This window comes from Colletotrichum destructivum, chromosome 8 (genome assembly GCF_034447905.1).
Source record: "Colletotrichum destructivum chromosome 8, complete sequence".
NCBI classification, from domain to species: Eukaryota; Fungi; Ascomycota; class Sordariomycetes; order Glomerellales; family Glomerellaceae; genus Colletotrichum; species Colletotrichum destructivum.
This window is the reverse complement of record NC_085903.1, coordinates 3669147-3694066: the sequence shown is the minus strand read 5'-3', so window position 1 is coordinate 3694066 and position 24920 is coordinate 3669147. Positions and strand designations below refer to the sequence as shown.

General features: G+C 56.4%; 7 protein-coding genes across 7 annotated transcripts; 4 read left to right on the top strand and 3 right to left on the bottom strand.

Annotated features, from left to right (window-relative positions):
• Positions 1–55: 55 nt before the first annotated feature.
• On the top strand, positions 56–853 carry CDEST_12973 (uncharacterized protein; the record flags this gene model as incomplete). The annotated part of the gene is made up of 2 exons (XM_062929129.1): positions 56–240; positions 331–853. 2 exons carry the CDS (start codon positions 56–58, stop codon positions 851–853), a joined length of 708 nt encoding a protein of 235 aa, XP_062785180.1.
• Positions 854–1771: 918 nt separating this feature from the next.
• Positions 1772–12175, bottom strand: CDEST_12972 (Putative Acyl transferase domain superfamily, Condensation domain, beta-ketoacyl synthase, thiolase). The gene is made up of 12 exons (XM_062929128.1): positions 11316–12175; positions 11079–11199; positions 10910–11001; positions 10585–10810; positions 10177–10506; positions 7214–10088; positions 6878–7098; positions 4548–6768; positions 4123–4465; positions 3621–4023; positions 3398–3518; positions 1772–3342 (listed from the first exon to the last, which is right to left on the bottom strand). Exons 1-12 carry the CDS (start codon positions 11817–11819, stop codon positions 1788–1790), a joined length of 9012 nt encoding a protein of 3003 aa, XP_062785179.1. The 5' UTR covers positions 11820–12175; the 3' UTR covers positions 1772–1787.
• An 899-nt stretch (positions 12176–13074) lies between these two features.
• On the top strand, positions 13075–15043 carry CDEST_12971 (Putative major facilitator superfamily, MFS transporter superfamily; the record flags this gene model as incomplete). Its single annotated transcript, XM_062929127.1, has 5 exons — positions 13075–13381; positions 13488–13620; positions 13702–13912; positions 14012–14435; positions 14541–15043. 5 exons carry the CDS (start codon positions 13075–13077, stop codon positions 15041–15043), a joined length of 1578 nt encoding a protein of 525 aa, XP_062785178.1.
• Positions 15044–18402: 3359 nt separating this feature from the next.
• CDEST_12970 (Putative short-chain dehydrogenase/reductase SDR, NAD(P)-binding domain superfamily) lies at positions 18403–19279 on the top strand (the record flags this gene model as incomplete). Its single annotated transcript, XM_062929126.1, has 1 exon — positions 18403–19279. Exon 1 carries the CDS (start codon positions 18539–18541, stop codon positions 19277–19279), a length of 741 nt encoding a protein of 246 aa, XP_062785177.1. The 5' UTR covers positions 18403–18538.
• Positions 19280–19826: 547 nt separating this feature from the next.
• Positions 19827–21799, top strand: CDEST_12969 (Putative mycotoxin biosynthesis protein UstYa). Its single transcript, XM_062929125.1, has 8 exons — positions 19827–20285; positions 20406–20520; positions 20586–20673; positions 20759–20798; positions 20855–20939; positions 21093–21293; positions 21376–21396; positions 21461–21799. Exons 1-8 carry the CDS (start codon positions 20022–20024, stop codon positions 21628–21630), a joined length of 984 nt encoding a protein of 327 aa, XP_062785176.1. The 5' UTR covers positions 19827–20021; the 3' UTR covers positions 21631–21799.
• A 7-nt stretch (positions 21800–21806) lies between these two features.
• Positions 21807–23622, bottom strand: CDEST_12968 (Putative phytanoyl-CoA dioxygenase). The gene is made up of 4 exons (XM_062929124.1): positions 23206–23622; positions 22629–23137; positions 22245–22551; positions 21807–22125 (listed from the first exon to the last, which is right to left on the bottom strand). Exons 1-4 carry the CDS (start codon positions 23353–23355, stop codon positions 21808–21810), a joined length of 1284 nt encoding a protein of 427 aa, XP_062785175.1. The 5' UTR covers positions 23356–23622; the 3' UTR covers position 21807.
• Positions 23623–23913: 291 nt separating this feature from the next.
• On the bottom strand, positions 23914–24899 carry CDEST_12967 (Putative serine hydrolase FSH, alpha/Beta hydrolase). The gene has a single exon (XM_062929123.1). The coding sequence runs from the start codon at positions 24626–24628 to the stop codon at positions 23936–23938; it is 693 nt and encodes a 230-aa protein (XP_062785174.1). The 5' UTR covers positions 24629–24899; the 3' UTR covers positions 23914–23935.
• Positions 24900–24920: the final 21 nt, after the last annotated feature.

The following is a 24920-nucleotide window of genomic DNA, read 5'->3' as shown; positions in this document are numbered from 1 at the left end:
TAGACAACTGCCTAGTTTATTCATAGCTTCTCTTACAGCTGCTTTCTATAATTTAATGTGCGATATAATCGCGTACTGTAGCAACGAAATCTACGTAATGCATCCTAACAAAGCCTTGAGTGCAGTGGTTTTTATCCGCCAAGTGTTTTGTAGTAATTCTCCTACCTTACACAAGCCAACTGCTGGGCACGATGCTCTCCAAACTGCCGCTATCATGTCCGATACTGGACTATGCCCAATGTAAGGGTGTTCTAACTTACATCTTTATACTCTCCAGCATGACGTCTTCTCGCTTCAACAGTCTACATGTGTTTGGTCCAACCTTGAAAGTCTTTACACTCTTCAGCAAAACATCTCATCCAATTATCAGTCCTCATGTGCTTGGTCTAATGATCACAAAAAGCAATATCGCGTGTTTGCAGGTCCGCAATTTAACCACGGAAAGGGCATAGTTGTAATTACAACCCCCAAGCGTGCCCTGGACATTTTCAACTTTGCGTCTGTAGCAAAACATTCCAGCTCTACTCGTAAACTGTTCAGCACCACAGCCAGCGGACGCAAAGGTCGAGGCATTTTTGCAAATAGCCACATACCTGCAGGCAGTCTTATCACTCGAGAGTCGCCAATCTTTTTCGAAGACCAGAACTGGATCGAAGACATCTCATCTGAGAAGGTGCGGGCTGCATTGCAAGCACTAGCTATCGGAAAGCTTCCAAAAACCACACGTCAAGTATTTCACGAGCTTTATGGAGGTCCAGAAACAGGCAGTTTTGAGCTTAAGCAAAAGGGTTTAATCAACGCTTATGGAGTTTCTGATACGCCTACAAAGAATTGGCCGTTATTAAACAAATGAGATCTTGGTATGATTGCAGTGCATGCAAACATCTCTGTAAGTTCTACAATAAGTTGCTGATCACTAGCTTCGCTACTAACAGGCAGCAGAAAATAAACCACAGTTGCCGTTCTAATGCAGCAGTTCAATGGGATTGGAAGCTGCTTGCGCATAACGTATATGCAGTCCGCGATATTGCCACAGGGGAAGAAATCACTACGTCCTATTTCAATACTATTCAGACCTACCAAGAGCGTCAACAGTACACAAACTATAACCTTGGCTTTTAATGCGCTTGCAGCCAATGCAGGACTACAGGTCACATTGCTAACTTGTCAGATGACCGAGTTAAGGAGATTGTATTATTAGAAAAGTACTTGGAGAACAGGGAAATTGCGCCAGCTGAGCCAACAGCAATGGCTGAATTGCTAGTAAGCCTGTATAAACAAGAGGGTCTGGACTCTTTTATTAGCAAAGCATATGCAGCTGCTGCGCGCGAATGGAATGGTGTAGGGTTTGAATATCAAGCACGATTGCGGGCGTATCAGAGTGTTAAGGCAAGTTTGATCGCAGGACAGCAAGAGGATCTACAAGATATGGAAGCATTGTTGGACGGGGCAAGAAAGCATTGGTCCTGGAAGTATCGAGTACGTTAGTGGACCAAGGATCTAGAGTTCTCACGGGCAAGTCGCCACCCTGCACGTTGCGTGGTCATTTCGCTGTTGTTGTTATGTCTGGGAATCTACCTTGTTGGCCTCGCTTGCAGATTAATAATTCTCATCTCCGGCACAGTACCGCGCTTCCGCAATTGCTCATCCAGAGAAAAAACATACCTTTATCAATCCTACCGGATGGACACTGTTGCATAAGCTGATCAGCGGCAAAGCGTGTGCGACAGCGAGGATACATAACCTTAAGCTTACTACATCAATACTGCTACATACTTAAGAACACGTTACACGGTCTCCCCCTTGCTCAGTCCGGTCAACAACTCAATATACTTCCCAAGGAACACCTCCGCATCCCCCTCGCTATACACGCTGCTTTGCAACTTGACAGTAACAAGAGGATCCTTGGTCGGATCATCGCTCATCTCTAAAACAACGTCATACGGCGTGCGCTCCCGGCTCGCCAACACTTCGACGATACTCGCACCCCCGATGGCGCCGGACTCTGCAGCCCCCTGGCGGTAATCGAAGACGGCCTGGAAGAGTGGCGCGTGGGTCATGTCCTGCGGCGAGACCCCATCAAGTCCCAGACGGGAAGAGATCAGGTCATGCGGCACGACGGAGTGCGACATGGCCTGCCGCACCGCCTCCTTGGTCGATTCAATGGTGGCCGTGAACGTATCGGAGGATGATGTTAGGCGCAAGGGCAGCAGGTTGGCAAAGTAGCCCATGGTAGAGAGGTCGGCCACCGACGAGCGGTTCGTGTCAGCCAAACCAATGGACACCCGCTCCTGCTTGGAAAGATCCGAGAGCAACGCGGCGTACGCGGCGAGGTAGAACGTCATGGGCGTCGTGCGGAGCTTCTTGGTGCGCTCCTTGATCCTGAACGCAAGCACGGCAGACAAGCGGGACATGGCGGTGTGCTGGTCCCAGCTCACGGGGCCACGGGCGGCGGCGGCGCTCTGGGCACCGGGGAGGGGGAGTAAGGGAAGCGGTGCGGGGAGCGGCGTGTAGAGAGACGTCCAGTACGCGATGGACGCGTCCATGGCGCCCGAGGAGAGTAGGGTGCGCTGTTTGACTGCGAAGTCGGTGTACTGCGGTGCAGGGGGGAGGACGGCGCCGGAGTAGAGCTGGGAGAGCTCGGCGACGAGGTTCTCGGTGGTGGAGCCGTCGCCGGCCAGGCGGTGGTAGGCGAGCACGAGGAGGTGGGACGTGGGCGACCAGGTGAAGACGGCGATTTTGAAGGTCTCGCCGCTCTCCAGATCGTAGGGCTCCTTCTGCAGCTTAGCCAGCTCGGCTTCGGCCTCGGCACGGGACGCGACAGAGACGGCGCGCAGGCCCCAGGTCGGGGCGGAGAGGACGTGCAGCTGCGGGGTGGGGCCGGGTTCCGATTCCGATCCCGGCTCCGAGAGGCGGAAGGCTGTCCGCAAGGTTTCGTGGCGGTTAATGGCCGCCGTCACAGCCTGTGCGAGCTTTTCGGTGCTAAGACTGCCTTCCATCATGACTCCGATGGTGTTGTGGGAAATTGTGACGTCGGGGAGGGAGGCCTGACGCGTGTAGGAGTACTGCTGGATCAAAGACATGGGGGCCTTGCGCACCACGCCGTCGACGCGCTTTTCGGCTTCGTCCGGGGTGGACAGCGGGGTTGAGGCGCCCCCGTCGTCGTCGGAGGAGTTATCGGACAAGCTGGCTGTGGAAGAATCCTGAGAGACTTGTGCGTCGGCGACCAGGGGGATGGCGGTGGGGGAGAGACGAGAGGCGCCTTCGGCTGCCAGGTCGTCGATTGAGGCGCCTGAGAGAACGCGCAGGATGGGGATTTCGACTAGGAGTTGTTTAGAGAACCTGTTATATTGTTAGAGGAAGTGTGTCATCGGGGGTGGGAAGTGCTGTTGCGTACCATGAGGCGACGGTGATGGCGCCGAGCGAGTCGATGCCCTGGTCCAGGAGGGGAGCAGCCGCGTTGACGCTCTCTTCCGGCGGGATGTGAAGCACACCGCGCATCTTGTCTGAGAGGCTCTCTGTTGTATCATTGCACACACGGTCAGCCATGGCTCCTCGATACCGATCTATACCACATCCCACATATGCCAGACCGTCAAAGACAAACAAGCAAGACTTACCACTAATGGCCGCCCGAACTTGCTCCATGGTCGTCGCCGTTGCCAGCATCTCCTTGATACTTATCTTGCCGCCGCCCGCATCAGCGGCATCGCCCCTGGTCTCCGGCGTCTTCAGGTTCCCGAATCTCGGGTCATGGTAGAACTTGATCGTCTCCTTGTGGCGCGACTCCAGCGCAGGAATACCGCTGGCAATCTCCGTCTCGGACATGTCGATGACCCTCTTGGCGTGCACGCCGTCGACGCCATCAACCCGGCGGCCGGACACGACGGCCTCGGCGAACAGGGCCAGGAACTCGGCCTCGCCGAGAGTGTCGACGTCGGACTTTTCTTGGAATTCGGCTTCGCGGCTGTTGCGTGTCAAGTAGCCGATGCCCATCACGGCGCCGATGTGGATGGTGGAGGCCTGGTTTTGTCACAGAGGTTGTTAGCCTGCGTACATCTACATTTACCAAGTATAGTTCTTTTGCAGAAAAAAGAAGAAAAAAAAAGGAAAACCACTTACAGCGAGACCCTTGCTTCGCCTATACTGCCCAAGCGCCTGCAGATACGCGTTTGCAGCAGTGTAGTTCGTCTGGCCCGGGTTGCCACCAAACAACGCGGCACTTGAGAACATGACGAAGAAGTCGAGCGGGTCCTTGTTCGGATCGCAGAAGCGGTCGTGGAAGATCTTGGCGCCGGGGACCTTGGACTTGAGCACCATGTCCATCGTCGCCAGGTCCATGTTGTTGAGCAGCGCGTCCTTGAGCACCAGCGGGCCGTACGCCACACCACCCACCGGCGGCAGGTTGTGGACATCGCGAAGAGTGGCGAGGCCGGCGTCGACAGATTGTGACTTGGATGCGTCCCTATTTTTGGGTTTGTTTTTGTCAGATGATATTCCTTCACAAGAATGAACGATACCATGGGATAAGGGAGGAGGGCACTTACATGGCGAGCACGGTAATCTTCCCGCCCAGTCTCTCGATATCCTCGAGCCAACCAGCCTCGGGCGTCTCGGGGTTTCGGCTAGACAGCACAACATGCCTTCCGCCATGCTTGACGATCCACGTGGCGATGGAACGCCCCATGGACTGCGAAAGGCCGACGAGGAGGTACGTCTTGTTCTTGACGAAGAGCGTGCCGACGTCCACGGGGCTGACGCGCGCGGGGACCCTGGGCTCGGCTTGCCAGTCGACTATCGCGTCTAGAGCGTCGTGAAGCACGTCGGTGGGCTTGGTGACGGGGCAAGCGGCGATGCTGTCCGCGTCCAAAGTTGGGGTGATGGTGGATAATATGGATTCGGCGACGAGCTGCAGCTGGCTTGCCTCCAGGGCGTCATCTGAGTAGACGACGGCGGCTGCTTCAAGGCGGGAGATGTAGCTTGAATCCCGTGCGGCGTAGCAACCCGTTATACGGGCGAGTCGAGGGCCGAGAGACGCGGCATGCTTGTCGGAGGACAGATCGTACAGGGCCGCAATACCACTCGGGATCTTCTGCTTCAGCGCCTTGTCCGTATCGCGGGGATGGAGGACAACAACATCCTTCTGGGAAACCACCGACGACGCATCCGCGGTGACGACGTGCACACGCACACTTCTTGTCTCGGCCACTTGCTGAATCGCATCCACGCAGAACCTCGGCGGCTCGTACACCAGTGCTGACGAACCCGGCGGCGTATCGACCAGCCCCTGCGCAATCAGGTTTGCAACCGCAGACAACAGGGTGTTGACGGAGGTGTCCTTGACAGGGAACGTGTGCTTGACGGGCACGCTGACAATGGACGCGTTAACCTCCGCCAGGGCCAGCACGGCGCCGTCGGCCGGAGTTGTGCCGGTGACGATGTGGAAGTATCCCAGCCCGAGCACGCGGATGGCCTTGACGGTGGCGTGGTGCACCCGGACCGTCTGCCTGGCTGCGTCTGGTGGTACACCCAGCGGGGGTCGGGAGGTCTGCGCCGTGATGAGGACTGGGGGCGAGTTTGACGTGCTCTGCGACTGCAGCGCCACGGGAACGGCGCCGACGTCGATCTCGTCAAGGATCGGGCGGCGGATGGAGTTGAGCCGGTTGTTCCGCGCCGTGTCCTGCTTGATGCGCGGCACGTGGGGCCGGCCGTCCACGACGCAGATCTCCGGCTCCAGCGTCCAGACCGTGTTCTCCGGCGTGCCCTCCTCCAGACGCAGGATCTGCTCGACCAGGAAGCGGGCGTCCAGGTCCCCGAGCCGGTCCACGTCCAGGGACTGGAACGCAACGTCCGGGTTCTCCAGCCGGACAGACCGCAACATGCCGATCCCCATCGCCTGGCGCGGGTTCGAGACCCAGGCGTCCTCCGTCAGCCAGAGTACCCCGCCGGCGTTCGAGCCGAAGAAGAGCTTCTTGACAGCAGCGAGCTTCTCCTCGGTGAGGTCATCAAACACGGGGCTGTCGACCTCGGAGAGCACCACGTACGTCGCCTTGGGCTGCACATCGGCAGCCGCCAACTCGACCAAGCTGGACACGACGAGCGGGTCGCGACCCGGGAGCAGCTCGCGGATCTTGTCCAGGATCGGTGCGGATGCCACGCCGCCGCCACCCACGATGACGAGCTGTGGGAGTTGCGGCTTGGGCGGCGCGGAGAGGGGTTCGTCGAGGCGCAGCTGCTCGGGCGAGACGGCGTGCGTGCTGAGGAGGGTGTTGGGGAAGATGTGGCTCTCGCGGTCGGTGGTGACGCTGTCGATGCCCGAGAAGCCCGTCTTTTTGAAAATGGCATCCCATTCCTCCCGGGTTGCGAAGGGATCCAGCGTGCGGCCCTCGTCGACGCCCGCCCACCAGTCCGCAAACAAGCCAAAGAGATACCCAACACGCATGTGGTCCTTATTCGTGGCCTCGCAAATCACCACGTGCCCGCCGGGCTTCAGCAGCGTGCGGGCGTTGGCCATGGTCTCGGTCAGGTTGGGCGTGGCGTGCAGCACGGAGCTCGCGATGATCATGTCGTACGCGTGGGTCTTGAACCCTTGCTCCGCGGGCGGCTTGGTGATGTCCAGCTTGCGGAAGTCCATGCGCTCGAGGAAGGGGGCGAAGTTCTCCTTGGCCTTTTCGAAGAAGGCGGCGGAGATGTCGGTGAAGGTGTAGCTGTTGAAGCCGAGCTCCGGGATCGCGAGGATCGAGGCTGTTGCGGAGCCGGTACCGCCGCCTTTTGGTGGGGGGGTGTGTTAGTTTATCTTGTGCGTGCAAGACAGAAAGCAAAGAAACAAGGGTGGTATAGTGATAGAGAGAGGGATTGTAGAGAGGAAAAGGCATACCGATTTCTAGAATGTCCATGTTCTGGAAGCGGTGGGCAATCTGACTGATGAGATGCTGCCCGTACTCCCAAGTCGGGCCGCTGGTCAGATAGCTCGTGTAGAACTCCGTCAAAAGCCCGTTCTCGTTCATCCAGATGAACGGGTTCTTGTTCTCGCGGATGGTCAAGAGGCTGTTTTCACTGACAAGCTTGGCCAGCCGCAGATGAGGGTGGTACCAGTGCCTATGACATCCGCATGTTAGTAAGTTATATACATGTATATATCATGTGCGTTGTTGGGTTATTGGGTCATGGTGTAGGTGGCGATGATGGTTCTGGTGGTGAGGGTAACACTTACTCCTGCAGCAGCTTGTCGATGCTTTCCTCCGTGTCCTCCTCCCACTCGGGCTTGTAAAACAAATGCTTTCCTTCTCTGGCAATCTTGAGAACGTGCTCGTGCCAGTAGATGTATCGCTGGTTGCCCACGCTCGCATTCTTCCGGTCTTCCTCTGTCAACTCGGCCAAGAACTGGCGGACGAAGTAGTACACGGCCCGCTCGATGATCGGGATGACCTCCTTATCCTGCTCCGTGGCCCACAACCGTTCGATGTCAAGAATCTTGTCCGGGTTCAGCGGGCCCCATACGGTCTTGGTAAAGGGCCTGTGGTCCTGGGACGCGGACGGCGGTGTCAGCGGCTTGAGGTGCATGTCCTCCACGCTGTACAGCACCGCGTTGGTCTCCTTGTCGAACACTTCAATGTCGCCCGAGAGGTAGTCGCCACCGTCGTAGGTGTTGACGGCGTTGTACCGCACCCCTTCGAGCGAGTCCAGCGAGCTTGCGCACACGGCCGGCACCAGCGCGATGCGCCCGACCCGCGTGGGGACGTACAGGGACCGCAGACGCTTGTCGCCGGGGGACGAGTACGCGCCCATGACGGTCTGGAAGGCCAGGTCGAGATTCGCCGGGTGCAGAACGATGGGGTTGGAGGAATCGTCGAGCAGCCGCGGGTGTGCCAGGTGGCCCGAGGCCCGCGACGTGCTCCGCGACATGCTATACACGCAGCGGTAGTTGTTGCTGTAGTCGTACCCGATGCTGTCGAGCTCCTTATAGAACAGCTTGATGTCGACCGGGTTGGCGTGCGGCGGGGCCGGGCCCGGGCTGGGGAGCGACACGGGCTCGTCTCCGAGGGTAACGATGATCCGGCCCTGGGCAGACCGGGACAACGTTGACTCGCGGGACAGGCACGAGGCGATGCCGAAGTCCAGCTCGATGTGGGCATCATCAGAGGACGTGACGCTCGCAGTGAGCGTCAGTTCCGCCATGCTATCCGCGTCATCAAACGTAACCGCCTTGTCAATGCTCAAGTCCAGCAACTCAACCAACCGCACGCTGATGTTGTTCCTACTCTCTCCCACCGAGGCAGCAGCAGCAGTGGCAGCAACATACAACGCCGCCTCCATCGCCATGACGGCGTACCCGGCGGCCGGGAACACCGCCTGGCCCTGAAGCTCGTGTCCCTGCATCCACTCGTGGTCTCTCGGCCGGATGAAGTTCCGCCACTGGAGGGTGGTGGCCGTGCTGCTGGGCAGCAGCGTGCCGAGCATGAGATGCGGGCGAGGGCCGTGAAGCGCTGCCTTGGCCGCGCGGGACTCAGACCAGTAGACGCGTGAGTGGTCCCAGGCGTAAGGGGGGAGACGCTTGGAGATATCAGTCACAGACGACGTCGTGGGTTGCGCCGTTGCCGTCACAAACGTGGTGGCGTTTATGGCGTTCAGCGCACCAAATCGCTCCCAAATGTACCCCAGAGCCGCAGAGAACGCGGCCACGTCGTCCTCGCCGCGCCGCAGACACCCGGTATACGGCATTTCGTCCGTTGTAGAAGAAGCAGCAACAACAGTAGCCAGCGTCTTTGTCGCGGGTGCTTGGAGCGTCGGGTGCGGGCCGACCTCCACGGCAGCGTCGAGCGTGTTCTCCAACCCGGCCTGTTCCAGCGCTTGGCGGAAGAGCACGGGCGAAACGAGGTTATCCCGCCAGTACTGTGGCGTGACGTCGGCCTTCGTCATGGTCTTGCCCTCGTGCACGGAGGAGTACCACTTGACGCCGGCGCCGGCGCCGGCCGTATCGGTCCCGGATCCGGTACCGGTGTCCGGCCCGTCGGCTACCGCACAACCGCAGTCGTTGAGGGCGGTCACATACGGGTCCGAGCATGGGAGCATGTGGTGGGAGTGGTAGGCCTTGTCGACGCGGAGCATACGCGCGAACTTGGACTCGTCCTGAAGAATCTCGGCCATCTCCTCCAGGGCGTCCACGTCGCCCGAGAGGGTGACGCTGTCGGGCGAGTTGCACGCCGCGACGCACACGCGGCCTGCGAACGCCTCCAGCTCGACGAGCTCCCGCGCATCCTCGAGGGATATACCCGCCGCCAACATGCCACCAACTACCTGCTGCTGCTGCTCCCCGACCGCGGTGGGCGAGGCAGCGTGGCGCGACGCAAACCCGCGCAAGTACGCAACACGGATGGCCTGGCGGGCGCTGATGAACCCTGCCGCGAACGCGCAGCCGATCTCGCCGGAGCTGTGGCCGACGATGGCTTCGAATTTGACACCGGCTGCGGACAGCAACCTGACTAGGACGATCTGGACAGCCGCGCAGAGGGGCTGCGAGTACGCTGCCAGTCGCACGTTGGACTCATCGCCCTCCAGGAGCAGTTGCTCCTTGAGCGTCCAGTCGGGTCGGTACTTCTCAGGAAGCGTTTGTAGCGCCGTGTCCAGCTCGTCGATAATGGCTGCCACGAACGGGACGCGCACGACCAGCTGCTTCAGCATGGCGGGCCACTGCGCGCCCTGGCCCGTGAAGACGCCGAGGATACGGGCTGCGTCGGAGGTGTTTCTGGGTGCGTATTCCAGCCCCAGTTCATCTTCCTTCTTGATGACGGCTTCCAGGGTCTTGCTGAGAGACTCGACGCTGCTGCTGGCTGCGATGGCATGGCGCAGGGGAAGGACGGAGCGTTTCTGGAGGAGCGTCCACGCCAGGTCTGTCAGGTTGATATCCGGGGTCGTCTTGATGAGGGACAAGATGCTCTCCATGTTGGCCTTGAGGGAGCGTTTCGTCCGGGCTGAGAACACCAGCGGCAGGGCGTTGGCCGAGGTGGTGGTGCTCTCGGTGGGAGTCGAGGGGGGTGTGGCGGGAATGTACTCCTCGATGATGGCGTGGGCGTTTGTGCCTCCGAAGCCTGTTGTTTACTTAGCACTTCATATGCCATACAAAACCATACTAAATCATCATCAAAGCAGGAGAAGGATGACAAGAGGATAACTCACCGAAAGAGTTCACACTAGCCCTCCTCGGCTGCCCCTCCGCAACAGCCGGCCACGGCGTCGCCTCCTTGGGCACACGCAGATGCTCACAGAACGGTTCAACGCGCGGGTTGAGCTTCTCGAGCAGCAGGTTCGGCGGCACGATACCATTCTGCACGGCCAGGCTGCACTTGAGCAGGCCTGCAATGCCAGCCGTGCCCTCTGTGTGGCCGACAACCGTCTTGATGGATCCTACATACAGATCCTGCGTATCAGAGTCGTCCGTCGTGTTGGGGAAGAAAGCGGTCGATATGGCCTCGGCCTCTTGAGGATCGCCTGCCGGTGTTCCGGTTCCTGTTTTATTGTTCAGTCAGTACGTTTATGGTGTATGTATGTATGCTGGCAATATGAAAACGAAAGAGGAATATGTACCATGCGCCTCGAAGAACTGCGGCCGCCCATTAGGCTTGCTGGGATCCAGCCCGGCCCGGGCATATGTCGCGCGGATCAGCGCCGCCTGCGCCGTGCTGCTCGGCATGGTGATGCCCGTGGTCCTGCCGTCCTGACCGACGCCCGTCTCGCGGATCAGACAATCGATGGTGTCGCAGTCGGCGAGAGCCTGGGAGAGAGTCTTGAGGACGACGCATGCTATGCCCTCCTGTGAAGATCAAATCATGTGTCAGCCATTCAGTAAGTCCAGCTGTGCTTTCTTTCTGAGATGAAAGAAGAAGAAAAGGAAGAAAACAGATTAACTCACTCCTCTTGCATATCCGTCCGCCCCAGCATCCCACATGCGTGACCGCCCTGTCGGTGAGAGCATGGACAGCTTGCTTTCTGTGATAAAGTTTACTGCACAAACTCACCGTTAGCTGTGCTGGTTGCCATGGACGGGGACATAATATGACGTATAAATGGGGGAGACTTACATGGCGACAGCATCAGATTCGCACCCGCCGCAACGGCAACCTTGCTCGTGCCGCTGCGCAGCTGTTGGACGGCATGATGGACCGCAACAAGCGACGAGCTGCACGCCGTATCGATCGTCATCTGCGTATCCAGTCAGCACCGCACACCAACCGAGATATCTTACACCTCGTCCCTTCTCCCTTGTCCCCTCCCCCCTCTCCCACCACAACAAAGAGCAGAAACAGAAAAACACATACACTAGGCCCATGCCAATCGAAAAAGTAACTCAACCGGTTACTCGCGATGCTCGTGGCCGCCCCCGTCGCCAGATACGTCGGGATCGCATCCAGGTCCCCAACCTTGGTCAGCTCGAAATCGTGCGTCATGATGCCGACGTATACCGCCGTATCAGACCCCTTCAACCCCGCAAGCGTTTGCCCCGAGGCACACAGCGCCTCATATGTGGCCTCGAGCAGCTGGCGCTGCTGCGGGTCCATGCTCTCGGCCTCGCCGGCCTGGATGTTGAAGAACTGCGCGTCAAAGGTCTTGATATCTGACAGGAAGTAGCCGTGCCGCGCGTTGGTGCGTCCGTGGTGGCTGCCGTCGGGGTGGTGGAAGGCGTCGATGTTGAAGCGGTCTTTGGGCACCTCGGACTGGAGATCATGGGGTTTGGCGAGAAAGCTCCATAGCTTGGAGGGGGTGGTCAGGTCGCCTGGGAAGCGGCACGCGCTGCCGATGACGGCAATGGGTTCTGGTGTCATGATGAGGTGAGGTGACGTGAGGTGAGGTAGGGTATGGTGAAGGGTGAGAGAGATCTAGAGAGGGAGAGGGAGAGTGTGTGTGTATGTGATGATGGGGTAACGGGTGCAAGATGGTGTCTTTAAAGCGGTCTTTTGGACATGTGTCAAGATGGGGTTCATTCACCTCCGGCGCGAGAATGAGTTATGTATTTCAAGTATCCCTCTGCGCACAGGCGTGTCGTAGAGTAGTGAGTCGCGATAGAGGGCGTCCAAAGTAGCCGTGTTAACACGGGGGGTTCTCGGCGGATACAATAACGACATGCCGAGGCTCGTACTCCGGTGTCATGTATCCGCATATATGCAACCCGTCAGCCAAGCCATTTGCAACGTCTTGGTCAGTTACGCAGCACAACATCGACGTGAAGTTTTCGCCTAACGTTTGCCTGGGATGAGGGGTCTAGCTAGAATGCGCCTCGCTCCGCCGCTTGCTCCAGAGGCCATCAACCGGAACCTCACCGCCGGGCGATGTAGCATGATCTGCTATGGCCGGAACGGACATTTCAAGAGTGATCCAAGTCGTGGTTGATGGAGAATCGTATGTCGAGGGCAATATGATCAAAAAGCATAATTGACACCCCGGCAATGACAATCCCAACTCAGGTGCAACATGACTGACAATCCGCGGAATACGATACACCAAACTAGTCAGCTCGTTAGTTGGGGATCATCAAGGTCAAGCGGCTACATACCTGCCCAGGCAAACTCCAACACAAGAGGCGTTGCATCCTAGATCGCCGTCATTACTCGGTGCTATGTATCTCGACCCATGACCCTAAGCGGGTCGGGCCCCCCGCATCCCGAGTCGGGAGAACCATAGTTGTTTTCTAACCGAGCCACATTTGTCCACCCGGTGGGTGGGTGGGTGTGAAACGGGGAAAATGGAAAAAGGGAATGTGGTATTGCCCAAGGGAACATGGGTGTGGCTTTTGATGAATGGCAGCTAGCTACCTTTGGCCTCTGTATGAGCGGTATGACCTTTACGAGTACGAGTATGGCGGGATTATTCGTCTGTTGAATCAGTCACTTATCGAAAAGTGTCTCGCGAGGCTTGGTGGTAAATGCAGTTAACAGAACAACTCACCGTTCGTCACGCCTCATCTACACACCACCTACCTATAACCCTTCCGGACCAAGAACGAATGCTGTTCACGGCTGCTCTACACTACAGGGCGTCAAGCACACAGCATCCACGGCAAGACAGAGCCCCAAACCAAGCATGAAGAAGATGGCGGAAGAACCCAAAGTGACCTGGGCCTCCCTCCCGCGAAAGGACCAACTGGTCATCCTCTTCCTCGTCCGCTTCTGCGAGCCCATCGTCAAGGTCTCCATCTCATCCTATGTCTACTTCCAGCTGCAGTCGCTGGACCCGTCACTCCCCAGCGCCGCCGTCGTCCAGCAGACGACGCTGCTGCAGGCCGCCTACACCGTCGCGCAGTGTCTCGCGAGCGTGTTTCTCGGGAGCGTCGCGGATTCGCCGAGGGGCGGGAGGAAGGTTGTTGTTGTGTTGAGTTTACTGGGGTCTTGTAAGTCGATTTTGACAGGCTGCTGCTGAGAAGATTTGTGTGTGTGTGTGTGTTTACTTCTATGTAGTAGAAAAGAGCTGATGCTGACTGACGTTGGATGGTATAGTCGTCGCGTGCTCGCTATTCGGCTTCGTCGCCAACTTCAAACAGGCCCTCGTGCTGCGCTTCGTCGAGGGTCTGACCAACGGTACTGTTGCCATGGTGCGGACTATGACGGCCGAGGTTGTGCAAGAAAAGAAGTAAGTCTGCCGATCTTGATTCCCCGTGGTCACACACACTCTCTCTCTCCCCTCAGCGGCAGCCTGACAAAAAAAATCCAGATTTCAAGCGAGAGCCTTCGTCCTCCTCAACATCAGCACCAGCTTCGCCATCATCCTCAGCGCCCTCGTCGCCGCCGGCACGGTCGAGCTGACGCCCAAGGCCCACGGCGGCAGCGGGTTGCTGACCCGGTACCCGTATGCCCTGCCCGCCCTCCTCAACGCCAGCTTCCTGCTGGTGGTGTTGGTGACGGCCGTTTTATTCCTTGAAGAGGTGTGTATATGCATGCATACTCCCTCCCCCCATCATCCCTACCTTACTACCCACCCACCCACACCCACTCCGATAGCGATGGTGTTGACCATGATTCAGACCTCCAAACTCGTCCGCCACAGGTACGACCCCGGCATCGCCCTGTCACGCTACATCCTCTCCCGGCTCCAATGGCTCCGCCGCGGCCGCCGCACCGGTAGAGAAGAAGCACAGTACGCCCCGCTCGACGCAAGCGAGGAGATGGCCTTCCTCGACGAGCCAGAGCCGCCGTCACCTCCGCCGAAACCCAAATCCGTCGCCAGGCTCCCCACCGCCCGCATCTTCACCAAGAACATGGTGCTGGTCCTCCTCGCGGCCTTCATCTACGAGGCGCACCTTGGGACCGCTAGCGTCGCTTTCCCGAATCTCCTCGTGACGCCCGTCTCCACCAAGGAGGAGGAGGCGCAGCGGGTGCTTCCGTTCTTCTTTGGTGGAGGGGCTGGCTTCACGCCGTTGCCTTTGGCTGTGTACTCGGTCATGTACGGTGCGTGCTACCCAACCCACCTTGGATCCCTTTTTTTTTTTTTTTTTTTTTCTTTTTCTCTTCTGTTTTGGAGACTCGGCTGACCAAAATCTACCAAAACCACAGGCATCTTGTCCATCCCCCTCCAGATGATCCTCTACCCACGCCTGTCCCAGAGCCTCGGACCCCTGCAAGTCTGGCGGATCTTCTACCTCGCTTACCCGCTCCTCTACTACGCGTACCCCTTCGCAGCCCTTGTCCCCTCCAGCAGCCCCCCACCATCCGGCAAAACCGGACTTGCAATCTGGGCCGTGATTGCGCCGATGCAGGTGCTCACCGCGCTGCTGACCAGCACCGTGAGCCCGTCCCAGACAGTGCTGATCAACGCGGCGTGCCCGCACCCGTCTGCACTCGCCAGGACACACAGCATCGCCTTCTTCTCGTCCATGGCGACGCGGGCGGGAAGCACGGCGCTGGCGGGCGCGTTGCTGGGCTACGGCTCGTCGCACAACCTGACAGGGTTGGTGTTTTGGGGGTGCGCGGCTGTTGCGGCGCTCGGGGCTTGCTTGAATCCGTTTTTGACCGAGGGGACCGGGCACGAGATCCGGTTGCCGGGGGATGATGAGTAGTGGACGGACAGTGGGTGGGTGGTGTGTATGTCTTTCGACCGCGAGTCACGGCAGGTAAATAGTATGCGTCAGACACCTTGCCCACTTTCAGACAACTCCAACATGCTGACACTTGGAAACAAAGCTATCCCTAACACATCTGTGAACTTCAACTGATTACTGCCCTCTTTTTGATGTTACTTCATTGCAGCTTCTAGCTTTTCTAGATTATAGTCACTAGATTTAGTTCCAGTTTCCTCTTTCTTGCTAGCTTTCGAGAAAAGGTCTCCTACACACCTGCAATATCCCATCGAGTGCCAGATAGCTCCATTTTTGCCAAGGGCGGGGTAGAGCCAATAGGGGCTTGTGAATCTGTCGAGTTAACCAATAGGGTAAAAGTACCTCTGTTCCCTATATATTTTGGGTATGCCAGAGGTACCAGCAATCTCCCGTGGTACATAAAGCTACATTACAGTCTAAGCAGCCCTTCCGCGTCCTTTTCTTCTGTATGAGGCTATTCCCAGATATCTCAGCTAGGGTCTGGCGGGCTCTTAAAGCTTTCCTATTGCTACAGTAGGAACAAAGTGAATTGGCCCCCCTTGATCCCTTCCTGTGGTGTTCCCATGGAATAGAGGTATTCATTTTGTCTGTAGCCCGTCTAGGCCGCGACCTCTGCCGTCCTTTTGCTAATGGTCCAAACTGTTGAATAAGCTGGCCTGCAAGTAACTGCCGCCATTGGTAGTGGGTTTTCACCTTCTGCCACCTAGGGCTGCCCCAGAGCTGTAGTAGGAAGCTATTTACAACTACCACTTCCAGCAGGAAATTCCAGGCAATTGACTGCCAGCCCCCTCGACGAATAGGGTGGCCATATTGATAATAGGACCTCATCTGGTCACTAACATCGACCCCATTCATCTTGTGGTTGTATTCATCGATTGCCTTAGGGACTGGAAGGTCCTTTCGGACGTCTGGGCCAAAGACTTGCCGGGCAGCCCTCTTGGCAGCGGAATCCCCAGCTGGGCGGCGGCGGCTGCGGATAACTTCTTGGCCGTTCTGGAAGACAGTTGATAGGAAGAGTACAAGGGCATTATCCTTCCAGGTGAATTGGTTGACCTATTTACTAGTTAGTTATCTAAGTAAGCAGGCTAGCAGGCAGATAACTTTCCTCCCCATCTAAAGTAGGGATACAGTGTATTTCGCCCCAGGGGATACCCCGTCCCTCAGTCTCTTTCTCAGTAGCTAGGATCTTATCTATCCCACTATCCTTCCGGCAAGTACCGGAAGCTCCAACTTGCTGATTTCGTAGGGTACGAAAGAGCCGTACAGAGGCAAAAAGGTTGTCAAGAAAGACGTGGTAGGTTGCAGCTGGAAGTAGGGAGATAAGGGTAGTTACCACCTGCTGCGTTGGTGTCAACAGAGCCAGCTTTTCAGCAGCTGGTCCGGCTGGCCCGGCTGGCTTAGCCGACTGGGCGGGCTGCGCCTGGGGGACTAATGCGTATGGGCCCTTTCCGTGTACGTGCCAGAGCCACCGGATACAGTAGCCAGACTGGGCAAGGATCCAGATCTTATAGCCAGTTGGGATAGGTTTCGTTGGAATCGTTGTTGTTTCCAGAGATCGACCTGTAAATCGGACCATAGCCTCATCAACTGTAAGATCTGAACCAGCTGTGTAAAGGGAATCCCCAGTCTCTTGGATATGGGCTGACCACTGATTAACCTTCCGGTATACATCCGGCATTTGATCCTGGGCCCGGCCCCGGCCCCGGCCCTGGCGAGGCTGTCTGGTCGCGCTGGGCTGGAATTCAGCAGTGTTGAATATTCGTAGCCGCTGGAGCAGTAGTTGGAATCGGTTTCTAGAAATAAATCGCGTAAACAAGTGGATAGGGTCCTCCTTTTGCTGCTGGGTTGACCAGTAGGTTGATAATCTAGATTCCTTATGGATCCCTATATATAGTAGGATTCCTAAGAAGAGGTAGATCTCTTCTGCTGAAGTCTTCCGCCATGAATTCACTCTTGCTGTTCTAGTTGGAGGGCCCTGCTTTAACGGTGCTGTATTTGTCCACTGGGCCCACTGCTCAACAAGGCCCTGCGGAACGTATTGGACGAATAGATCAAGCGGGCTTGCTGGCAGCTCCCGTACCTCTTGGGCCCGGGCTGGCACGTCAAAGGGCTGGAAGGAGCCCGGAGGTCCATGCTCGGTAGCCGTAGGTTCGTGGGGCCGGACTGTTGCTGCGTCACAGCGCTCGGGCGTACAGTCTGTATTACAAGCAGCAGTAAGGTCTTCCGGAAGGACCTCAACTACTATACAGCTGCGTACAGAGGTAATAGAGGTATCAGAATCACTAGAAGACATCGCAGCATCAATCAAAATAGTAGTAATAGTTAGTAATAACAGGTAAGAGAGCATAGGGGTAAATGACGTATCGTCAAGTACCCCTTTGAATGCGGGGTAATAATGGGTAAATAGTGGGTATTTTGAGCCTTGGCAAAAATGGAGCTATCTGGCACTCGATGGGATAACATACTTTGCAAATGTGGATTAAACCCGCACGTAATAGATTAACTTATAGATATGAAGGAGTTGGTTAACTAATGGATTGCTAATTTGACATGACTTGGATAATGTTACAACGGCGAATTCTAGGTTGGTCGGCACGCAACTAATAAATTTGCGAAAATCAATGTAGATGCAAACAAAGGAGGAAGAAAAACAGCAGCAGAGCTTGGCTGGCTGGCCTGCGCTCCAGGTCACGTGATGTGTCAGACTCTTCACCTTCCTCAGCCACACTCTCGCCACAGTGGTCCCAGCCCTTCCCCCAGCCACGCCGTAACAGATAACGAATAGATGACTAAGATAACCTTTGATATATTTGGAGAGCACCCTCCCTGCCATGTACACGCTTTATTTCCTTGACAAAACTACGAGCAAAAATGTCTTATCCTCCATTCTTTACTTTAAAATAAAATAGGCATCTCTATCTATCAGTGACATCTTCATCTTTCTGTGACATCGTTATGTATTCTGCTTCACATATCTTATCTTTTGTTGCAAGTCCATGATGTTCCATCTCGTATGCCTATCATGCTCTGATTTCGTTTGCTAGCTTTTCACATCTACAATGAGGGACGCTGAGAAAAGAACTGTTTATAAAAGGGCAGACAATGTTGTATTAGTCAAATGCTATAGGATAGTAGATGCGATGAAGGGAAGTAAACCAGTTTGAAGTGTTCGAAAGTAGCTATGCCGACGTGTTCCTCCGCAAATATGTAGAACAGCGAGTCGGGGCACAGCATGGCCGCTGTATCAAATCCAATTATATAAACGGCCATGCAACAGTACCTACCGGTCCCGTCCTTCCTCCCCTTTTTATCCCACTTACAGCACTCCTCATAGGTCCAAAGGTCTACAATTCTTCTCCAGCTTCTCACCATAGCATAACCAGTAATCTGTTCATTCCCTAACGACCAACACATCGATAATTATACAGCGGCGCGATCTATTCCTATCCCAACAAAATGGCCCGCTTCACGTCCAAGATCGCTCTCGTAACCTCCTGCGCATCGGGCAGTGGCGCCGCCATTGTCCGACGCCTGGCCTCCGAAGGCGCGACAGTCATCGCCGCCGACAGGGCCGGCCACGAGGCGCTAGCGGCCGAGCTCGGCGCCAGCGTCATCCCGCGACACCTCGACGCGGCGTCCGAAGACAGCATCCGCGACCTGGAGGCCTACATCCGCACGACGCACGGCCGGCTGGATATCCTGATCAACAACACAGGCATGGGCGGGCCGCGCTGCCCACTCCTGGACGTGACGTCTGCCGATGCCGAGGAGGTCTTCCGGTACAACATCCACGGCGCCTTCCTGATCCTCCAGCTCGCACTGCGCTTCATGACCGAGCAGCCCACGGGGGGTTCCATCGTCCTCACAGCATCCATAGCAGGGCTAGTCGGCACGCCGCACTCGGCCCCCTACTCGATCTCCAAGGGCGCGGTGATCGCCATGGCCAAGACCGCCGCGGTCGAGTACGCCAAGAACGGGATACGTGTGAACGCCGTAGCCCCCGGTCCGACGGCCGTGCCGATGGTGGAAGCGCTGGGCGAGGCCGCGACTGCTGGGTTGAGGGCAAGGATCCCGCAGGCGAGGCTGGCGGAGCCGAGGGAAGTCGCGGGGGTGGTTGCGTTCCTGGCGGACGGGGAAGATGCGGGGCACGTTACTGGCCAGGTTTGGTGTGTTGACGGGGGGTGGACAGCGGCGTAAGGGGCGTGAGTGTGTGTGTGTGTGTGTGTGTGTGTGTGTGTGTGTGTGAGTGTGTGTGTGTGTATGTTTGTATGTGGGGGAGGTTAGGATTGTGGGAGACGGAATATGAGTTCCTGTACATCGTATGGTGAGGGATGGAAAGTATGGAAAAGCGCCCCGGTGGGAAGTTTAAACTTTAGCTGGGATAGATGAGGCCCAGAACATTTATTAGAATTAAGCTTTTCGCGTGTCATGTACACACACGCCCCCCCCCCCTGGGATGCGGATCTGCAAGTGACAGCCGAGATATTACATCGTACATCGTATGATCCCCCCTTGTCGATGCGAAGGACTCGCAGTACATCGTTTATGAGATGGCATTTCTGCAGGGTCAAAGCAAAACCACCACCACCTTGGGTGGGCCCTGTAGCTGCCAAGAACTGCACGACGTAATCATGGCAGCGGCCGGCATCGTTATGCCGCAATGGTGAGCACCCTATTTCAACTGCTTTGTTCACCCGTTACCTACTAATTAATAATTATGCAATCTACACACAGCCCGTTAATTGCATCTTGCTTAATCGGCCCCCTCCCAGCTAGCTGTTGTGTTTGTGAGTGGTTGGCCCTCTTACCCACTAAGAAACAACCCCCCCAACTTCTCAACTCACCATCCTTGTACGGGGTCCAATAGTGAGCAGATACCCATCTATTCACTCAGCACTCTCACAACAGCTTGCAAAACACCAGCAGCCAGCAAGACAAAATGCACTATACAGACCAGTACGCCTCCCTCTCCTCCAACAGCCCCGACTGCGCCAGCGACGGCGAGCCGGAGCAGTATCCCCTGACACCGGACGGCCTCCAACCTCGCCCGCCCGTCCGCAAGCCCAGGAGTCGGTACACGTACGCCGTGCTCGCCGTGCTTGCGCAACTTGTCTACACGATCCTCGTCCTCGTCGCCGCGCGGGAGGTTTACTACAAGGGCGTGTGTCCGGTCGTCGCCGCGCCCGATCGGTATCACGCTTGGGTGAGTTGGTTCTGCGTGCATCACTCTATTGTTGTTGTTGTTGTTGTTGTTGTTGTTGTTGTTGTTGTTGTTTATCTTGTTTTGTTTGTATCCGTTGAATGATTTGTTGACATTCAGCAGGATGTGCTGGAATACAAGGAGGTTCCCGCCGACCACCAGGAGCCGGACGAGCACCACCCGTACCTGGGTGCTCCGCGACCGGAGCTGGACCAAAACTGGAATGCGCTTTTGTCAAGTACTAAGCACCTGATGTTTGCATGGTTGAGAAAATCCCACTGACGAGCATCTAAAAAAACAAAGCATTCCGCAACCGCGTCCCAACCGCCGAGATCCGCAGGCTAGGCATTGAGGAGGGGTCCATCTGGCTTGACGACGATGTTGGTGAATAGTACGTTTGTTTTGCAATCCGGGCGGGCTTGGATGATGATGATGATGATGATGATGATGATGATTCAGAGACTGACGGTGTGCAGTTATGGGAGTGTGTGGGTTGGGCACAACCTGCACTGCGTTGTAAGTGATCATTGTGCCCTGGCTTCTGAGATGGCTGGCTGATGAGGGAGTGGTAGAAATATCTGTATAATGGCCTGCATAGGGATCATTATTACCACAACATGACCGAGGCGGAGGAGAAGTCGCACAACAGTCATTTGCGTATGTTTCTTTTTTTCTCTTCCCTTTTATCATTCTCTCTCTTTCTCTCCCTCCCTCACTGCCTCACTCACGTTCTGTCTCTCACCCTCTCACTTACCCTCTTCCCCTTTCCTTCTTCATTTCAATAGACAACAACAAACTGACCAAGACGAGACCACTGCCTCCACCGCCTCATGGACGCGCTCAAATGCCACCCAGACATGTCCCCGCTATCCCTGCACTGGGTGGTCAACGAGGTCGCGCCCATTGTCAACTGGGACGGGGCGCGGCACACGTGCGCGAACTGGGACCGCGTCATGGACTGGGCCAAGACAAACCAGATTGTTCCGGCTGGAAAAGATAGTCTCGGGCAGGGTAAGTCGTCACACAGACGATCATCACACACTACGAACAGATATGCTGACTGTATACACCTTTTTCCTTCCCTGGCTTGCAGTTGCTCCGCATCCTCTTTACGGTATGTACTGCGAAGACAGCTGCGTTGTTGGAGTTGAAAGACACTGGCTGATGATTGTGAATAGCGACGTTGCTGGACGAGCACGGCCACGCGGACTTTTTGAACCAGGATGCAATCGTCGAGTGGGACAAGTTGTTTGCCAGGCCGGACTGGCAAGCGTGGGCCAAGGAGCATGGGGTTCCGGAAGGGACTATTCCCGGGAAAGAGATGCTGAGGAATACTCATGTTGGGTAGATGTGATGGTGCTGTTTGTTTATCACGACTGGTTATTGTCATGGATTCGGTGTATGTCGTTGCGTCCTTGGGCAAGCATATATGTACGACATGGTGGTGATTGTTTAGAGAAACTGTACGGATCATCAGTTTCACAATCTGACTACTCGACTAATGTCAAATCCCCCACAAATCTATCTATTCCTTCCCGACAGCGGCCCTCATCCTCCCAACCTGCGTGCCCGGCCAGTTGTAAGACGCAAACCCCTGTCCCTTGCCACCGGGCTTCATACTCGGCAACCCCAGCAGCGCCCGCTGGCGCTCCGACAACTTGGCCTTGACCTCGTCGCTCAGGATGGCCTGGTAGTTCTCGATCTGCCGGACAAAGAAGCGGCAAAACGACTGCAGGATCACCGGCCGCGGCTCGTCGGTCGTGTTGACGCCCGTCGAGTGCCAGGTTCTGCTGTCGAGGAGCAGACAAGAGCCTGCTGGTGCTGCGGCGGGGATTGATGTGCCCTTTTTTTTTTTTTTGGGTGGTTAGTATATATCATCAGCTTCGTGGCTCGCCCAGGCTGGCTCGACGAAGAAAGACAAAACAAACGCCAACAAGTAGAAAAAGAATGATGCACACGTACAATGTGATTCATATCAGCCGGCAAAACGTTCATCACATGACTCCCCGGATACACCCGCGTGGCGCCCTTCTCCTCGGACACGTCGGTCAAGTACCACATGGCATTGAGCACGTACGCGTGCGCCGTCGTGTCCGGCGACATGACCATCTGGTCGCGGTGCATGTAGATGCCCGACGTGCCGGGCCGCGCGATGTTGGCCGACATGGTGAAGAGGCTGAAGTTGCCGCCCAGGAACCACGGCATGACGGCGTCGATGAGCGGGTGGTTGAGCAGGTCGAGGAACTCGTCGCCTTTGTTGGGGAGGTTCCTGTTGTTTTCGTAGTGGCTTCACATCAGCAACGGCTCAAAAGCAGAAAAGGGAGGACGCGCGCGCGCAATACTGACCAAACCCGCTGATTTGGCTGATCCCCCGCCTTCTTGTGCGCGGTATCCAAGTGCCCGACCCCGACCAGCCTCTCCGCCTCAGCTTGCTCCTCTACCGCGGTCCGAATGATCTGTACCTGCTCAGCGCTCAGCGCATTCGCGCAGATGGCATACCCCCATTTCGCCAAATCGCTCTTCAGCTGCGCCACGTCTTCCGTCGGCTTCGGCAGCGTCTCGGGGTCTACAATAGCCGTACAGGGTCCCGGAACGCCGGCGGGGGCGAAGCAGGAGGGTATGGCGCCGAGGGTGGGCGGCGTGGCGCGCTTCGCGAAGGCGTGCTGGCTGTGCATGCGCCCCTCGACCGCGTCGAGGATGTACTCTGGCAGGATGGTTATGGACTTGTGGGCGGTAGAGGGGACGGCGGTGGAGAGGACCGGCGGCGCGGTCGTTGCGTCGATGGTAATGTGCTGGTGGGGGAGTGTGTCGGAGCCGAGCCGGAGGACGATGATTTGGTTCAAGTGGGAGAAGTTCTAGGGTTGGTTGGTTGGTTAGTTAGCGCTGTTGGGTGTGGTGGAAGTGGGTGGTGATGATGACGTACGGAGAGGTTGTCCTCGATCCAGCGCCGGACTTGGGCTACATTCTCGTGGAAGCGGGCCAGAGGGTCGATGCGCGAGGTGTCGTAGGGTTTGTCGGCGAAGTCGAGGCCGGAGGTTGCTGGTGAGGCTGGGGGCGGGAGGTTGAAGGACATGTTGGCGGTGGTTTTACAAACTGGATTGGATAAACAGTGAGGTTTGGACGTTGAAGTTGGTGTGTTTTCCGGGTCGTCGATATCAAGGATGCAGAGAAAGATTAAGTCTTTGGAGCTTGCTTATCAAAGCCACACCCCGAGGTCAAACTTAAATTGATAATTCCAATGGAATCCAAGTTACTGTAGAGCTTAGATATTGTTACTACAACTGTGTTTTACACATCTTTTCCTCTGCTGGCGTTCAAAAGTAGGATGGAGTAGAAATACCATTCTCAAGTTTTTCATCTGCCATATCCCTAAAACAAACGCTGTAAGCCTACTGTAGGCTGGGGCTTTCAAAAGGCTTCCCTGTAACGTGCAACAGAGGTTGTAACATGGGTTAATTCTTTAGACAATGGAACATGAATTTATGCTACACTTGACTAACATATGCAATAAAAAGATGTTACATCAGTCAGTGGGTGGACCGACCATCAAAGAATCCACATGCATGCACATCACAACAACATCAAAAAGCACACAACTCCACACAAGCTCCCCTCCCCACTCCCCCACTCCCCGCTCTCTCGCTCTCGTTTCTCTACACAGGGATCCCCAGCACATAATCGACAATCTTCTTGATATCCCCGACCCTCCTCGGAACTTCATGCTCGCCGTCAAACTCCACCAACTTGGCGCCCTTGTAATGAGTCGCGTACATCCTCCTCGACTGCGGCAGGTTCACGACGTCCTGGCGCCCGTGCAGATGCAGCGTCGGCAGCCGCACCACGATCCCCTCCTCGCCGCCGCGGTCCTCCTGCTCGCAGACCTCCCGCATGTACCCAGTGGCGACGGCACTGTACCCGGGGCAGAGCAAGACCCCGAACTTGACGTCGGGGAGCCAATTCACCCGCCCGACCTGCCGCTGCCATAGGAGCATGGTCGACGCCACCGCGCCCTGGGAGAAGCCCAGCACCCCGACGATCTTGACGCCGGGCCTGTTCTTTGTGTAGTTCTCGACGCTCTTGTGCACCGCCTCGTTGAAGACGGCCACCTCCGACGCCGGGTCGTCATGCACGGGCCTGAACCAGCTGTAGAACGGGTCCATGCCCGCGAAGAAGGGGAGGACGTCGGGCCCCGGCGTGGCGAGGTGCGGCGCGGACGCGTAGAGGAAGTCGTACTCGTGGCCTAGGGCGGCGTTCAGGGAGGAGGTCTGGAAGCGGAAGATGTCGGGGGAGGCTCCGCCGCCGTGCAGGCAGAGGATTGCCTTGGAGGGTTTCTTGGAGAGTCCCATGGTGAATAAACGACCAAAGTGAACAGTTGTTTGTAAGGATGTTTTTTTTTTTTCCCCGGTGTCTCGTGACGGTTGTTGATGAGGTGGTTGCGTGTGATAGGACTGACTTGGTACCTAGCGATGGGACCGGGTTAATATACAATAAGTTTAAGGGGTATAAACGCACAAGGAGAAATACGTTGCTACGTTGAACGAATGACTCGGAAGGGGGTGGCTGTTACATGTTAAATGCATACGAGTCGTCGATAGACCATCGAGGCAAAAGCGCATATTTACAAATAACAACTAACTA